This window comes from Apus apus, chromosome 5 (assembly GCF_020740795.1).
Source record: "Apus apus isolate bApuApu2 chromosome 5, bApuApu2.pri.cur, whole genome shotgun sequence".
NCBI lineage: Eukaryota > Metazoa > Chordata > Aves > Apodiformes > Apodidae > Apus > Apus apus.
Genome location: NC_067286.1, coordinates 25312699 through 25328486, shown reverse-complemented (window position 1 = coordinate 25328486; position 15788 = coordinate 25312699). Strand labels below are relative to the sequence as shown.

General features: G+C 57.0%; 2 protein-coding genes across 9 annotated transcripts in view; both read left to right on the top strand.

Annotated features, from left to right (window-relative positions):
- Positions 1-6730, top strand: part of CREB3L1 (cAMP responsive element binding protein 3 like 1) — a 54813-nt gene extending 48083 nt beyond the window's left edge. For all 3 annotated transcript variants that reach the window (XM_051620398.1, XM_051620399.1, XM_051620397.1), the window contains exon 12: positions 6383-6730. In XM_051620398.1, the coding sequence (XP_051476358.1) occupies positions 6383-6713 (331 nt within the window). In that variant the 3' untranslated portion in view covers positions 6714-6730. The remainder of the gene's footprint in view (positions 1-6382) is intronic.
- Positions 6731-6930: 200 nt separating this feature from the next.
- The window catches only part of DGKZ (diacylglycerol kinase zeta), a 49463-nt gene continuing 40605 nt past the window's right edge, over positions 6931-15788 (top strand). For 3 of the 6 annotated variants that reach the window (XM_051620394.1, XM_051620392.1, XM_051620390.1), the window contains exon 1: positions 14686-14914. In XM_051620394.1, coding sequence (XP_051476354.1) covers positions 14724-14914 — 191 coding nt within the window. In that variant the 5' untranslated portion in view covers positions 14686-14723. Of the gene's footprint in view, positions 7181-13471; positions 13546-14685; positions 14915-15788 lie in introns of those variants that run through there. The other 3 variants (XM_051620395.1, XM_051620393.1, XM_051620391.1) reach the window with 2 other exon arrangements.

Genomic DNA, 15788 nt, shown 5'->3' with positions numbered 1-15788 from the left:
CAGCCCACATTCAAGCTCCTCCCCTCCTGCTGCCTGACTGTCCTGTTCCCTGGCCACATGCAGAATTGGTTCAGTGCTGGGACCTCATGCTCAGTGTCAGGGGTTAGAAGCAAACTTGCATGTTTTATTTCCAGCACCACTGTGATTTCTTTTGCAGTTCTGAAAAAAATCAGGACTGTTCTGCCTCAGTTTCTTCTCTCTCTGATATACACCCAACATAATCCTCTTGGAAGGCTGAAGATCATGGAAGAAAGTTTATGAGGTGCAATGAGCTTCTCTGATGAAGGGACTATGCAGGGGTCTGTACAAAGAAGACATTGCTTGTAGCACCATGGCTCTGGTCCCACCCTGTCTGAAAAAATACTTAAATCCTTCAGTTAACTGTAAAAACAGAGCAGCTGCTCAGATCAGTAATGACTTGGGACTGGGCTGTCTGTCAGCCTGTACCCCATTTACATCTGCAAAACCTGATCGGTTTTGTCCTGATTTTGTGTGAAACACAATACAACAGGGAAAGAGAACACAGGAAAGCTCTAAGTGAGTTACGGAATCACAGAATCATTCTGGTTGGAAAAGAACTTTAAGATCACTGACTCCAACTGTAACTACCAACCATTAACCTAACTCTGCCAAGTCCAGTGCTTAAACTATGTTCCTAAGCACCGCTTTTAAACACCTCCAGGGATGGTGATTCAACCACCTCCCTGGGCAGCCTATTCCAGTGTTTAATTACCCTTTCAGTTAAAAAGTTTCTTCTAATATCCAATCTAAACGTCCCCTGGTGCAACTCAAGGCCATTTCCTCTTGTCCTGTCACTTGTTACTTGGGAGAAGAGACCAAATCCCCACTCGCTACAACCTCCTTTCAGGCAGTTGTAGAGAGCAATAAGGTCTTGCCTCAGCCTCCTTTTCTTCAGGCTAAACAACCCCAGTTCCTTCAGGAGCTCCTCATAAGACTTGTTCTCCAGACCCTCCACCAGCTTCACTGTCCTTCTCTGGACTCTCCAGCACCTCGATGTCTTTCTTGTGTTGAAGTGCCCAAAACTGAACACAGATCTTGAGGTGCAGCCTCACCAGTGCCAAGTACAGAGGCACAATCACTTCCGTAGTCCTGCTGGCCACACTATTCCTGATACAAGCCAGGATGCTGTTGGCCTTCTTGGCCACCTGGGCACACTGTTGGCTCATATTCAGCCAGCTGTCAATAATATCCCCAGGTCCATTTCTGCTGGGCAGCTTTCCAGCCACTCTTCCCCAAGCCTGTAGTGTTGCAATTCATTAGGACATGGCCACTGAAAGCACTTCATGCAATCAGGCCCTCCATAGAGGGAAGGCAGCTTAAGCAGGAGCCCCTCTCAGAGATGCCAAAAGGTGTCTGTCTCCCACCTCTGGCTGGACTGGTGCAGTGCTGGTGCAACCTTTGCCACGGGAGAAGGATATGAGTCTTGGGGCTTGCAAAGACCACTTTCTGCAGATTACAATTTCCTTGTGGAGTGGAGGAAAGAATTGAGCTATTGCTACATTGTTGTGACAGTGGCTGTGAGGGAGGAGCTCTCTTGGCTCTCTGTACTGCCGAGAGAGGGTTTGACACGGGGTCCGTGGTGGGTTAGTCTGATGCGAGTTTTAGAGACTCCTGCAGAGCTGCCTTCCCCTACACACACCCACAGATCACAGAATCACAGAATGGTCATGGTTGGAAGGGGCCTCTGAGATCACTCAGTCCAACCATTAAAAAAAAATCAAAATCAACCCACACACACACAAAAAAACCCACACAACAACAACAACACAACAAAAAACACCCACCCACCATCACCCAACCTACAATCTCGGCCTACAATGGTCTGACTAGAGCATGCCCTGAAGTTCCACATTTCTTAAATACCTCCAAGGATGGTGACTCAACCACGTCCCTGGGCAGGCTGATCCAGTGCCTGATCACTCTTTCAGTAAAGAAATTCTTCCTAATGTCCAATCTAAACCTCCCTGCCGCAACTTCAGAGCATCTCCTCTGGTCCTGCCATTATTTACTTGGGAGAAGAGGCCAACACCCACCTCCCTACAACCTCCTTTCAGATAGTTGTAGAGGGCAATGAGGTCTCCCCTCAGCCTCCTCTTCTCCAAACCAAGCATCCCAGTTTCCTCAGCTGCTCCTTGTATGACTTGTTTTCTAGACCCTTCACCAGCCTTGTTGCTCTCCTCTGGACATGCTCCAGCACCTCAATGTCCTTCCTGTAGTGAGAGGCCCAGAACTGCACACAGTACTTAAGGTGCAGCATCACCAGTGGGGACACGTACAGGGGCACAATCATGTCCCTACTCCTGCTGGTCACACTATGCCTGATGCAGGCCAGGATGCTATTGGCCCTCTTGGCCACCTGGGCACACTGCTGGCTCATGTTCATCCAGCTGTCAATCAGCACCCCCAGGTCCTTTTCCTCTGGGCAGCTTTCCAGCCACTCCTCCCCAAGCCTGTAGCGCTGCTGGGGTTGTTGTGGCCAAAGTGCAGGACCCGGCACTTGTCCTTATTGAGCCTCATACAACTGGCCTTGGCCCATCAATGTAGCCTGTCCAGGTCTGCAGATGGAAGGAAATGCCTGACCTTGCCCTGAAGGTTGTGTCCTGGGCCAGTAGTTTTAGGTCAAGGGTCTGACGTTTTCCATGCAGCACCTTGTCCAAAAGCAACCTCCTTCCACTGTGAGACCAGGTTCCTCCCCTCTCCTTCCAGATTTCCCCCAGGCAAAGGGCTCCTGTCTTACTTGTGCCTGTGCAACATCTTCAGGCACTGCCTTCCAGGGAGATCCTGGCCTTTGCCTTCCATGCACGCTTCAAAAATATCAAGGGAAATCGGTGCAAGGGGAGAGCTCTTAAAAGGACAATTTCTCGTGCTTTGGCTCCTTTAACACTGATACAGCTGGAGCAACCAGAACCCCCATCCATCAGGAGCAAGTTTCCCTTCATCTTGACAAATCCTCCTAATTCTGCAGTCTACCAGATAACTCTGAGCTGCTCAAGACAGGCACATTAGGATCTTTTGATCCTCGCTATGCCTCCCAAAAGTAGCCAGCCAATCACACCTTCCAGTTTGGCTACAGCGACTAGAGCAGAACAAGAGAATTAGCAAAGCAAGAGGGCACCTTCTATACAAGTCACCTTCAGCCTCACTCAGTTACACTGGGTCTGCTCCAAACGTCCCCAGCCAGGCTCCACCCCACGAAGCCAGGCTTTTTCCCACTTAGGGTCACATTTCTAACAAGCCCCTGCACTGTCGGTACGTACAAGCCCTGAACAAAAGAACACTAACAGAACACAGGCTTCATTTTTCAGAGACAAATTATTCCCAACTGTTCTCAGTTACCAGGCCAACTTGAAAAAAAGAAAAAAAGAGAGAGAAGAATTGGCTTTGTGGCTTGCTGCTGCTGAGCGGGCCGCTGGCAGCGCGTGGCAGGTACGCTGGGTTTGTTACAGAAGGACATGTGCTATTTAGGACTCTCAGAAGAGCATCCCTGCTCTCTTGAATCTGGCGTGGTCTCTCTTGCTGTCACCATCTGGGACTGTGCTAGCAGTCCTCACACAGATCCATCACAGGATTGGTCCTGTGGCCTGGCAAGGCCTGCCTGGGCTTTTGGATACCTCCCGGGGAGATCAGGGTGGCCGCACCTCCTGATGCCCCCCAGGTGGTGAGGGCTTGTTAGCAGTGGTGGCACCTGGTTGAACCCTGACCCAGCCTGCTTCAGCCTCAACAAATCCATGTTGATTTTCTAACCTGGCAGTTGAAACAGGGCTTATGGGTGAGCAGGGTGGAGGTTCATCTTCTTGAGCCCAGGGAAGGAGACTGTAGTCTCCCAGAGCTTTACTCGCTAGAAATGCTGCTTTCTAGAAAGCCCGTGCCCAGCCTGTGACAGCAATAGGGAGGACAGGGTCTGTATGGCAACACCAAGCTGCCCTTGCACTGTCTCATGTGCCCACACAGAAGAAAATCCCTACCCAGGGCTCTGGAGAGGCCCTCTCCTGCCTGTGCCCCAGGTAAGTGGGTGAGCCCCAGGTAAGCAGGTGACCTGGCTCAAATGAAGGGTGCCTCAGGTGCCAGGAGGACAGAAGTGAAACCACCCAGCCACGCTCTCCCTAGCCAGCATCTTCCTGCTCTTCCCAGGTCCCCAGGGAGCCCTAGCAGCACCCTTCAAGGGAAGGGTGAGCCCGTTAGTGACAGACACGTGAAACACCCTGCAGAGACAAGTGGGCAGAGAGAGATGCAGAAGCCTGAGCAATCCTCCTGCAGGCATACCCCATGATGCCTCCCCTTCTCCAGACACACAAAACCTGGATGCACTGCCTGTGTGACAGCCGTACACTTTGGCACATGAGCAGAAAGCAGATTCTAAGGTAAAATCCTCTGTTGGCTGCTCCTCCCCCCAGAGAGGCTTTGTGTGGGGTAGGATCAGTGCCCATGGGAAGGCAGGAGGTACCCACTGTCCTGCCCCTCTCCCTCCACCAGAGGCAGTTCAACGCGGTATCAGGGCTCTGTTGTGCCTGCCTCTTAGGAGGTTTCCTGCAATAAGGGCCTCTGCTGCAGTCCCTGAAGTGCCCTTTCCTACAGCATGGATGCACCCATCAGGGAGAAACGACCCCCAAGTGACTCTACCCCTGTTCCAGCACCCAGACCCCATGATCCCCCAGGCTACAACTTGCATCCACCCCAGCCTGCCTAACCCTTTCCTCAGCATGGCAGCCATGGATTCCTTCAACCATTACGGACAAGACAGATGTTTGCCAAAATCTCCTGGGAGCACAAGTGGACCTGCATTCTGCATCTCCCATAGCTCTCTGCTCTCTGGGCAGCCCAGCTCTGCCCTGCCCTAGCAGCCTGGCCAGTGCAGGAGAAGGTGGCTCTCGGAGCATCCAGCCAGTGGGGGCAACTGTGCTGTAGGGCTGGCAGAGAAGGGCTGTGCTGTAGGGCTGGTGGTGAGAAGCAGCGAGATGCCTCAGGTCTTTGCACTAGCCAGATACTTGCTGCTTGTCCCTTCTCACAGCTTGCTCCCAACCTCTGTGGTGCCCAAGGAGAGCATGGAGCAGGGCTGTGCTTTGGAGCAGGAAGCACTGGCAAACTCCCAGACAGATGCTGGTCTGCCCATCAGGGAGGACTTGCCCAGCAGCACTGCAGTTTTCAAGGGGAACAAAACCCCTGTGGGGGCTGGAATGGCTGAGTCACGCAGCGAGGGGGTGCAGGGCTGCCTGCAAGTCACGACTGTGCAGAGGAGTGGGCTCAGGGGCTGCCATGCCCCTGAGAGGCACAAATCCCCCAGCAGGCACAGGACAGGGGGAGATGTCATCATGACATTTAGGATCAGGCAAAGTGGAGGTGCCAGTGGGCTGTGGTTTCCACAGAAAGGCACAGCCCTTCTCCAGTCCCTGCTGCTTCCCAGGTCAGGATCAGGAATATGTCATGCCATGGCACCCTGCAGCAGAGGTGCCACAGGGCTGTATGGACGTGATGGGGGGTGCTAGCAAGAAGGATGAGCTGTCCTGACAACTCGCAAGCTGATAAACAGAGCAGGCTGAGGACAGATTCCAGTGCCTGTCATGACAGCCCTTCACAGGAAGACACTGTGATTAGGGGTGACTGCAATGTGTTCTTGATGTAATACATGATTGTAGGACCTTGCCATGGGCAGCTGATGCAGGGGGTGGCTCTTAGAGACCCAAAGCTCAACTTTCCCATTGCCCAGCAGGTGAAGCCTCAGTGTGTGAATCCAGAGCAGAACAAATCCAAAACAAGCAGCCAGGCACATATGGGAGCTTTGTGGGGATTTATCAATCCCACTTGACATCCACAGCACTGGGGTGGGTGAGGCCGAGGCAGACCAGAGCTGGGACTGAGGCCACAAAGTCCAGTCTCAGGCCAGGCCAGACAATGGAACTCTCCTGATGGATGTGGGCAGAGGACACAAGGGTCTTTCTACCTCTGGATGCCAGGTTTGAAGAAAAAAATGCCTTGAATTAGTAAAAAGCAGGGATAATATAGCCTCCCAAGTGGTGAGGAACTGAGTGAGCGTGCTGGGAGGAGGGAAGCAGGTACCTTGCTCTGCTGGGGCTGTTGTCACGTAGTTTTTCAGGCTGCCTGACTTTACCTGACTGCACGTGTGGTTGAGTGGCTGAGATCCAGCTCCCTGAGCAGCCCTTGCAGGCAGGCAGATGCTGGCGAGGCTGTGAGCAGGGAGGGGCAGCTCTTTTGTCCCCCTTCTCTGCCTCCCCAGCCTCTGAAGGGTTAAGTGCCAGTTTCCGAGTGTCTCTAAGGTGACACCAGGCTGCCTCCTCGTTGCAGCTCTCCGCAGCCACCCTCCCCACGCACACACTCACGCTTTCTTTCTGCTTTGTCTTTTGAGGGCTGCTGCAGGATCGGTGCACAGGCACCTTCCTCCTTCTCCCGCTTGGCTGCTGCTGCCAGGGACACCGAGAGACGTGCCTGGCGCCGGGGAGACCTTGCAGAAGGTACTCCGGACTCTCCTTCCCCTGCTGGGAGCACCACCATCCCTGGATGCACTCTCTCCTGAGAATTCTCCAGCGGGTGCCGCATTTCCCACTGCCTCGCCGCTGCCCTTGCAGTGCCGGCTGCTTCGACAAGCAGCACGGAGGTCTCCAGGTTTCCATCAGCTGTTCCTCTGCTTTGCTGTGGCAGGGCAGTGGAGACAGAGGAAGCTGAGCTGCAGCACCTGAGCTCCTGAGCTGCCTAAACTGCTAACAAGAGGCTGATAAATACCTCTGCAAAAAAGTTGGATGCTGCTTTTTCTCTGTGCTCATGCTCCTGCGGGTAGTTAAGCATCACTGAGATCGTCCCACGGCCGTGGGGAGCAGCGCTGTGGGACCCTGCCAGGCTGGACTGAACTTGCTGAGAGGTTTGTGGGGACAGAGCAGGACTCCCTGCCAAGAGAGGCACCTCACTCCAGCATGGCTGAAGGTTCTGGGAGCTGGAGAGACTTCACCCGTGCCAGGGGTGACAGCGAGGTGGCCAGGGGGGCCATGGCAAGTCTCCTGGGAGCAGCAGATGCAAAGAGCACCAGGCAAGCACAATGCTCGGGCCTCCGTGGCATGAACCCAGCCTGGGAGATGAGAGAAGCAGTGGTGGTGTCGGAGGTGGAGGAGCAGTTCCTGCACTTGGCCATCAGAAAGCAGGTCTCCTACAGGTAGGAGCTCCTGGGTCCCCAAGCACTGGGGCTGGGCTGGGGCAGAGGAATGCCTTGTCCTGGGGTATCTCCCTCCTGTGAGTCAGGGATGGCTCTTCCCAGTGGCCACTGGTGCCTTCTCACCAGAAACCATCTAAGCATAGGCTCAAGGGGACCAGTTAACCCCTTTCCCTCCCCACTTATGCAACAGCCCACTCCCCAGTGTCATCCTCACAGGCTGCCTTATTCATCCTTCTACCCAACTCCCCCTACCCATCCTGGGCTGTGATGTCTCCCAGGCCCCTCTCTAGGCAGTCTGTGCTCAAGAGCCTCCTACAAGCTCTGGCACAGGCCATGGGCTTGCCTTTTCCCTCTTTCTCTGCAGCACCTGCTTATCACCATTCAGCATATTGGATGCAAGGGACTTCTGATAACAATGATTCTCCTCCTCCTCCTCCTCTGCCCCAAGGCAAATGTTCCCTTGCTTGACTCCCAGCCCCAGAAACCTTGATCCCATCTGGGGACACTGAACAGTGATGCAAAGATGAAAGGGCTGAGGGTGGGGCTTAGAGTGGAAACATGACCTGTGTGGGCACCTTGCAGCAGGAGGAGTCCTGGCTCTTGATGAGATTCTTCTGCTGGTACTTCTCTTAGGACTCAACTACCCCTGCTATAGCCAAGCACAACTAGTAGAGGCAGAGTGTTTTTCATAGTTCATATGGAGCTTATATGGGAGCTATTGCCTGGTGATGCTCAGGTGAGCTCTTATTCCCAAGTCCAGCCATACTGTCCCAAATCCTGCTTAGGTCAGTACCTCCAGGAGCTCAGCTCTATTCTTTCTCACACCCTCCCCTTTTTTTCACTGTTTAAGCCCTTCTTCCATTTAGTATCCCTGAACTTTGCAGAATGACTCTCAAGTGTAAGTGAGGAGAAACCCTTCAACTTGCCTCTGTCTGGAGTGAGCATTTGCAGGACTGACCCTGGGCTGCTGTGAGGGTCTGGGACCCAGTGGAGGAGAGAAAGCAGGAGCTGCCTCCTTACCCTTCCCCTGAGCTGGCTTGGCTCAGGCACATCTCTGTGTCCTCCTGGACTCAGTGTCACCATGTTATGCTGTGCTCAGCAAGTGCCAGGTAGTTTACAAGCAGGTGGAAAACCAGCACGGAAGATCTTGCAATGCCTGCTTACCCTGGTTGGCAGCAGTTGGACGGGCTCTCCTGCCACTGGCCTGGGACTCAGGGACTCCAGGGTGCAGGGGTCTGGTGGGGGGCCGATTTGGGGCAGGAGCTGTTGGTCACCTCCCAGCTGTGCTTCCATGTCTACAGCAGCCCTTCTCCCAGCTTGCAGGGGTTCTGGTGCAAACTGTGAGTAAATTGCTCTCTAATACTGCAGTAATGGGAACTAATGGGAAACTGTATTAGTGCCTGCAGAGCAGGAGGGGCCCCAGAGCTGACTCATCTCCAGCACTTGTTATTTCTGCAGTGGGTGGCAAGCAGGAGCTGGGGTGGCAGAGCCCTCCCCGAGGCAGTCCTGCACCCCTGAGCCTCGCCATGAGCTGGGGCAATGAGCAGCCCTCCTGGCCCTTGTTCAGTACATGAGGCTGCTCACCAAAGTGCTGTGCAGAGCTGGGAGGGTCTCTGCACTGATGCCACTGAGGATGAGGGGTGAGCGTGCCGAGTGGAGGGAGCAGAGCAGGATTTTCTCTTCTTAGCACTCTTCCTGCAGATGTGCACGGCGTGTTTTGCAAAGGAATTAGCCAGCTGCGATTATCCAGTCTCCCTGTGGGAGGAAGGGACCATATTGCAACCTAATTTGATTAGCCTGAATTTGCTCCAGAATTGTCTAAGGTTGCTGGGGATTGTTCACATCCTGCTCGTCCTGCCCCAGGCGGCTCCGCTGACACACTCCAGCCTGTGCAAAGGGCCTCTGTCCTCCACAGCCCTCACCAGGAGTCTCTTTGCAAGAGGGTTTGCTCCATCCAACGTGGGCTTTGCAGAAGAGAGGAGTCTGGCAGGGTCACAGGTGATGCCGCAGCTACCTGCAGGCCAGAGGTGAGGGAGGCAATGCTTGGAATCAGCTGCCTCCTCTACCCTCTGTTTTGAGCAGCAGAGCAAAAAGGAAGGGGAAACATGAAAGGAAGTGTCTGGGGGTAGAAATCTGCTTGTGCCATCCTGCAACGCCCATGCAGGGTTGGGTCTGGCTGCTCCGTGGGGCAGGTCAGGTGGTGATGGAGCTGTCGGGTGAACCTTTCATCTGGTGCCCCTCCTGCAGCAGGAGAAGCCCTGGGGAGGATGACAGAAATCCCCTCACCTGCTATCTGGCTCTGAAGACAGTTACTGAACCCTGGTATGGAGTTTGGAGGGCCTCCTTCATAGGCTGTGGGCATCACAGGTGTCCTCAATGTCAAGCAAAGGTTGGAGGTGCCATCCTCCTGCTGCCATCCTGCCTGCTCCTGCTGGGACCCATTAGTCATCACAAGGGGAAGGTGGCATGAGCTGTTATATAAAGGTTTTGAAAGAAGCAGAAATTATATTAAAGCCCATGAAAAGAAAGTTCCTTCCATAAATAGCTGCTGTGGTGTATGGAGGCACCTCGGGCGAGTGGAAGAGAGCTCAGCGCTCAGGTTATATTTAGGGCTATGAGTAGCAGTTTTGTGCCAAGCTTATTAATGATGCTGGCTTGTGCACCAGATTTGCACATTCTGGGACAATTTTTCCAGCTGGGAGGTGCTTCTGCGAAAACAGAACGACCTTGTGCCCTCTGTCACTGCAGCAAACCCCAAGCAAGAGCCAGGGCTAAGTGACTTGCTCTTGGAGAGTCACTTCAGCCAAGGGGAGTCCAAAGTCAGCTCCTGTTAGCTTCATGTGTCTCCACCAAGGTTTGTGGTGGGGCAGGAGTGCCTCTACCTCCCCGAGCAGGGCAGCTTCAGTGGCAGTGAGGTGAGTTAGAGGCTGGGGGAACTTTACTCTAGGAAAACCCATGTGACCTGGAGGCCTGGGATTGGGTGCCCTTGCAGCTCTGGGCTCTCTGCAACACTTGCAGTTGCTTTTGGGGTGACGCCTTTCTCACTGCCACTGCTCCCAGCAACCCAGCCCGCAGGGGTGTTCACCCAGAACTGAAACTACAAGCGCACAAAAGCTTGTTGTACAGGCTCCCTGCAGGCTATATCTATGGGATGAGAGACGTGCCAGGTGTCAGACTAGACCCCTTCTGCTCTCAACCCCCTCCGGAGGCAGTGCCCAGCCCATGGAGCCCACACACCATAGGGCTCCTCAACAACATCTTGTGGCGTGGGCAAGAGGGGTCCCTGTGGCTCTCTGTGCCCCCTGTCCTCCGCCTGGTGTCATCCCCTGTGGGGCAAAGCAAGGTATCCCCTTGCTAGCTCCTGTCCTTGCTAGTGAGATGTGGGGCACCTCAGTTGCTTGGCATGGTCCCCAGCTGGCAGATAGGACGAAGCTAATGCATCTCACAGGCTGTTCTATGCTGGAGAGCTAAATATAACCCAGAGAGGGAGCGGAGAGGGCTGCTTTGTAATGTAAATGGAAGGGAGCTGGGTCACAGGCACAGGCAGGGCAGAGGGGAGAGTCGGCAGGGCCTGCAGGGAAGAGGGAGGTGGGAGCCCTGTGGGGCAGAGGGAGCTGGATGCTGCCCTCTGCCATCTTCTCTTCCTTCTGCCTTCAGATCTGGCTGAAGTTCGGGTTTTTCTGACGTCCCAAGGCAGAGGGTGTAGGTCCCCTCTGTCTCAGCTGGGCAGGGGCTGTGGAGGAAGGAAAAGAGAGCCTCCAGCTGCAGGGAGGGAGAGGTGGAGAGGGGCCACCTTCCTCTGAGTCCTGCCTGCTAGCCTTTTAATCATGTTAGCCTGACTGCACAGAGCAGCATAATCCAATTCCCATTCATTTCCAGCAAGCCAAGCCTGCTCCACTCTGACAGAGACATCTGTCTGTGCATCCCTCTCTGCAGCTGGGGAAAGGAGATGGCTGGCACTGCCTGTCACAGCCAGAGAGAAGCTCACAGTGCCAGGAAGTCCTAATGAGCAGATGGCTTCTCACAGACCTTGGTTGGGGGGGGTGACAAACAGGTGTCTTACCATCCCTTGCCCTGACCCCTTCCAGAGATAGCGAGAACCCCTGCTTGAGGGCACAGTGGCTGTGAGAGCTGCCAGGCACCCTGGCAGTCCCACCACTGGTGGGTGGTCCTACCATCAGGCACAGGGGTGGGATGGATTTGAAGTCAGCATCACACAGTAAGCAGCGCTGGTGTGTATTCACTCCATGGCTCTCATCCTGGATTCTCCTAGGTGCAAGGCAAAGGTAAACTGGGGATTGGTTGTGTTTAACAAGAGATGGAAACATCCCAAGAGGTGGTTTTGGAGAAAGTGGGAGACTGTAGGTACAGCCTGGCTGTGCAGGAACATGCCTGCAGCAGCGCCAGGGTGGGACAGCATAATGCAACCCCAAGCCCCATCTGGCAGCAGATATGGTTTAAGCAGATCCAAGACCACACTGCTTCTGTCCTACCTCCTGCTGATATTTTTCCGTTTCAGGTGGGCCAGGCCTGCTCCCTGAGGCAGCAGAAGTGACAGTTAGCCTTCCTTAGTTGTCCCCACAGCCACAGCAGCAGTCTTGCACGCAGTGGGGGTAGATGTGGGGGGAGCATGGCATGGGAGTCTCTGAGAGCAAGCCAACAGGGAGGTTTGGTTAGGGACTATGGAAAACTGCAGCTGCACACTCCTGGTGGAGAGATCTGGGATCCCTGAACTGATGTTGCCATAGTGGCCATCCCCTCCCTTATCTGATCCCAGCTCCTGAGCAGGTATCCTGCCAGGCTTGGGCTAAGCAGGCAGCTTAACCCTTTCCTTACCAGGGGACATATCAGAGAGAGACAGTGACATCCCTCTCCTGGGCTGCCAGTAGAGAAGCCAGTACCAGCAGGGTCATCCCCTCTGGTCTCCTGATCAAGAACAGCCAGAACCAGCCTTTCTATGGGATTCCCCATGGCTTTACACCAGCCCAGAACTGTGGAAGGACACACAGACACACCACAGAGAGGAGGGCAAAGGTCCTCTGGACAGGGTGTGTTACTCCTCTGTAGTCTCAGCAAGCCCCAGTGCTCCCGGGGTAAGAGCAAGAGAGGCACAGGGCAGCACAAAAGGAAAGCAAAATGTCTGCAGGTAGGGAGCAAACGTGACCAACCCTTGCGGCAGGGATGACAAACGCTTTTGGTGGTAACAAAACTTCTCACTCCTGTCTCTGTTAGGCATCCAGGACCTGCCTTTTCCTCCTTCTGCACAGTCATTAGTGCAGCGGGTTGTGTTGGGTTTCAGAGCTCGCCTGGTGAGATCAAGGTCTACCAGTGTTTATTTTTCCTTTTGATGATGGAATCTAAAGTGAAACCATGTGCCCCTTTGCAAATGCCATCCGTGTGGGCTGCAGGGGCTGGTTCTGCTTGCTGGCTGTTCTGTGGCCACACAGAAGCCATCCACAGACCCTTTCACTGATCTGAAGGTCTGCTGGAGCCAGAGCAGACCAAGCAGTGTCTAGCTGTGAAGAGCCAGGGGTTTTGGAGCTGAGGACAGGCTGAGCCTGCAGGCTTATGCTTCACTCTACAGACCCACACCAAGGGATGGATGACGAATGTCAGTCTGTCTCTCTGCTCTTTGGACGCTGGCCCAGAGCCTGCCAGATGCTTGTGCTTCCTGCAGTATCCATCTTACCCAGGTGTTTTTTTGACAAACGCAGAGTGAGAAGACCCATGGCTGGAGGGTGTTCGAAGACCCAAAGTGCAGGGGGGACACATACAGCTTGGGGGGTAGCGAGTGCTGCAGTACCATGTGGGGTAAGGATGCACATGGCACAGGGTGGGCTGCAGGAGGCCAACTGCACTGCCATGGCCCCGTTTGCAGGCTGCTGGAGCAGCTTTAGGAGAGGTGGCTGTCTTGAGCCCAGGGGCTTTTGAAGAGCAGCCGAGCAAGGGAGGGGAGGCTCCTGGGCGAGGAGCGTGGCGCGCCAAAGCATGCTTTTACTTGCCGAGGGCACGTGTGAGGCTTCTCCAGAGAGGGCCCAGCAGAGGAGGTGGCCCCACGCCGTGGGCTGCCGAGGGAAGAGCGCGGCGCAGCCGGCTGCAATGACAGCCGCCCTCACACTTCCAGGAAGTGCAGCGAGAGGAACCAGGTGGAGGGTGCAAACAAAGCCGGGGCTCTGGGAGGGTGGCCGGGCGGAGGAGCACTGCCAGGGACCTGCCCTCAGGATGACTCCGGAAAGCGGCCGCTGCGGGAGGAAGAGCGAGAGTGAACCCCGGGCCGGCTGAGTGCATCAGCTCGTGCTGCGGCAGATGTGGCGGCACCGCTCCTGGGACGTTCCCCAGAGCCCTCCGGGGGACACAGATACAAGGTACCTGCTGAGCTGGGCTCTGTTGCCTTCCTCTTGCTTTTGGGAGGCCAAGGTGCTGTGGCTGCTGCTGACAGCCTGTGCTTCTGGGGTGGGGGAAAGGCTTCCAGTGCTTTCCCAGTGCCTGGCCAGCAATCCTCTCCTCTTCTCCCGGAGCTGGCACCAGTCTGCGCAGCACAACCTCCCCAGCAGGGATGTTGGAGGGTTGCGTGGGAGCTCTCGATGCCAAGCCTGCCAGTGCATAGGGTCAGTGGGTCTTTGCCTGGGCTGTCAGGTTCCTCCTGCAGCTGGTGGGAGCTGCAAGGTATGTCCCCATCCCCACCAGCCCTCCTGGGAACAGCTGGTGGGCTGGTGCTTGAGGTGGCCAGCGGGACCTGCCCCAAGGGCATTTACAGGTCAGCACCAGTGGCCACCCTGGGCTGGCAGCTGGGACCCTGCCAGGCAGCCCCTGCAGCTCTGACTTTCAGCCTGGCTTGGCACCCTCTGGGGAGCAGGGGAAAGCAGCCATCGAGGCCAGCTCATTTTCCATGCAAAAGAGGGCTGCCCATCGCTCCTGCCAGGCGGGAGAGCATGTCCCTGCTGAAGCAGCCCAGCACTGCCAGCCATGCCGAGCAGGCCAGCCCCGGCCCTCCCAGCCTGCAGCCCAGCCGGGGACCCCGGGCAGATGGGGACGCACAGCAGGGCAGACGGCTCGCCGGGCTGGGCAAAACCCGAGCCGGGAGCCGCAGTGTCCGCCCCAGAGCGAGGCCGGCGGTGGCTCCCGGTCCCCGGAGAGGGCGGTGGCGGCGGCGCGGCTGTTGGCTCCGTCCCCTCCGTCCGGCGGTGAACAATGGGAGGCGGGGGAGAAGGAGGCGGGGGGCGGGAGGCTCCGCTTCTGCCGCCGAGCCTCTTCCCGAGCGCGGGGCGGCGGCGGGGCTGACGCTCCGCTTCCTGAGCCGGCAGCGGCGGGCGCCGGGCCACGGGGCCAGGAGCGGGGCGCTCGCCGCGGGGCGCAGGCGGCAGCAGGGGGCGCTGCCGGCTCGGGGCGGCCTCGGCACCGCCGCTGAGCGGCCGCACTTCCTGCCCGCGGCCGGCCCGGCGGGGCGGGGGCCGCGGAGGCCGCGCCGCCCCCCGCCTGCCCCCGGGGCCCTCCCCCGGTGCGGGGCGGCGGTGAGCGGCGGCGCCGAGCCCCGAGCCCGGCCATGGAGGCGGCGCGGCCACCGCCGGCCGGCGGCTCGCCCTCCACCTCCTCTTCCTCCTCCTGTACCGCCACCACCGCCGCCTCCTCCGGGGCGTCGGGCGGCGCCGAGCCCGAGCGGGGGCCGCCACCGCCTTCGCTGGGCCGCCGGCACAGCAACAAGCGCTTCACCGGCCTCAAGCTCTTCGGGCGCAGGTGAGCAGCGGGCGGGCTCCGGGCAGCTCCTTCAGCGCCGCTCCAGCACCTGGTGGGGGAGGGAGGGTGAGGAGCTCGGTCCCCCGGGGCGAGGGCTGCCCAGGGCCGGCTGGGGCATCCTGGACGGAGGCAGCGGAGCCGCTGCTCGCTCCCGCCCGGGGGCCCTGCCACCGCCGGGCAGCTGTCAGGAGCCGCTGCCTTCCGAGCCCGCCCGGGGGGGCTTGTCCCGGCTGTAAAGTCGGCGGCCGGCGGAGCGCCACCGCCGAGGGATGCGAGACGTGGTGTGGGCATTGAGCTGGCGTTTTCCTGCTTTGGAGCTCTTGACACGAGCGCTGGGAAGTTGGGAAGCATCGCCCTTGCAGTGCCCGCTGCCATCCCCGGGGAAGTCAGAGCCGTGTCTCTGGAAGATTCGTTTCCACCTGCTCAAAACCGCCTGTCTCCGTCCCCCTACCCCCACACCGTGCTCCTGCAGCGTGGGGCAGTAGCTGTGCCAGACCTGCGCTGCCTGGTGGGATCCCAGTTTCCAGCTGGTGGGATCCCAGCCTTGCTCGCTGCCACCCCAGAGGGGTGCTCATGCTTCCTGCAGCCTTCCTGTCGGCCTCCTGGGATCTGGGAGATGTTCGGCCCGTGTAAGCAAAGGGGTGCCCCTGCCCTCTGGAGATGTGTAAAAATACTGAATAACTGAGGTCTGAAGTGACCTCTGGAGGTCATCTGGTCCACCCTGCTGCCTTGAAGCAGGGCCGGATTTGACCAGGCTGCTGATGGTGAGTTTTGAGTGTCACCAGGGTGGAGACAGCACAGTCTCCCAGAACACCTGCTCCTGTGATTCAGCTCCTTGGGATTCCGTCCCCCCCCCCCCCATATCTATTCAGGG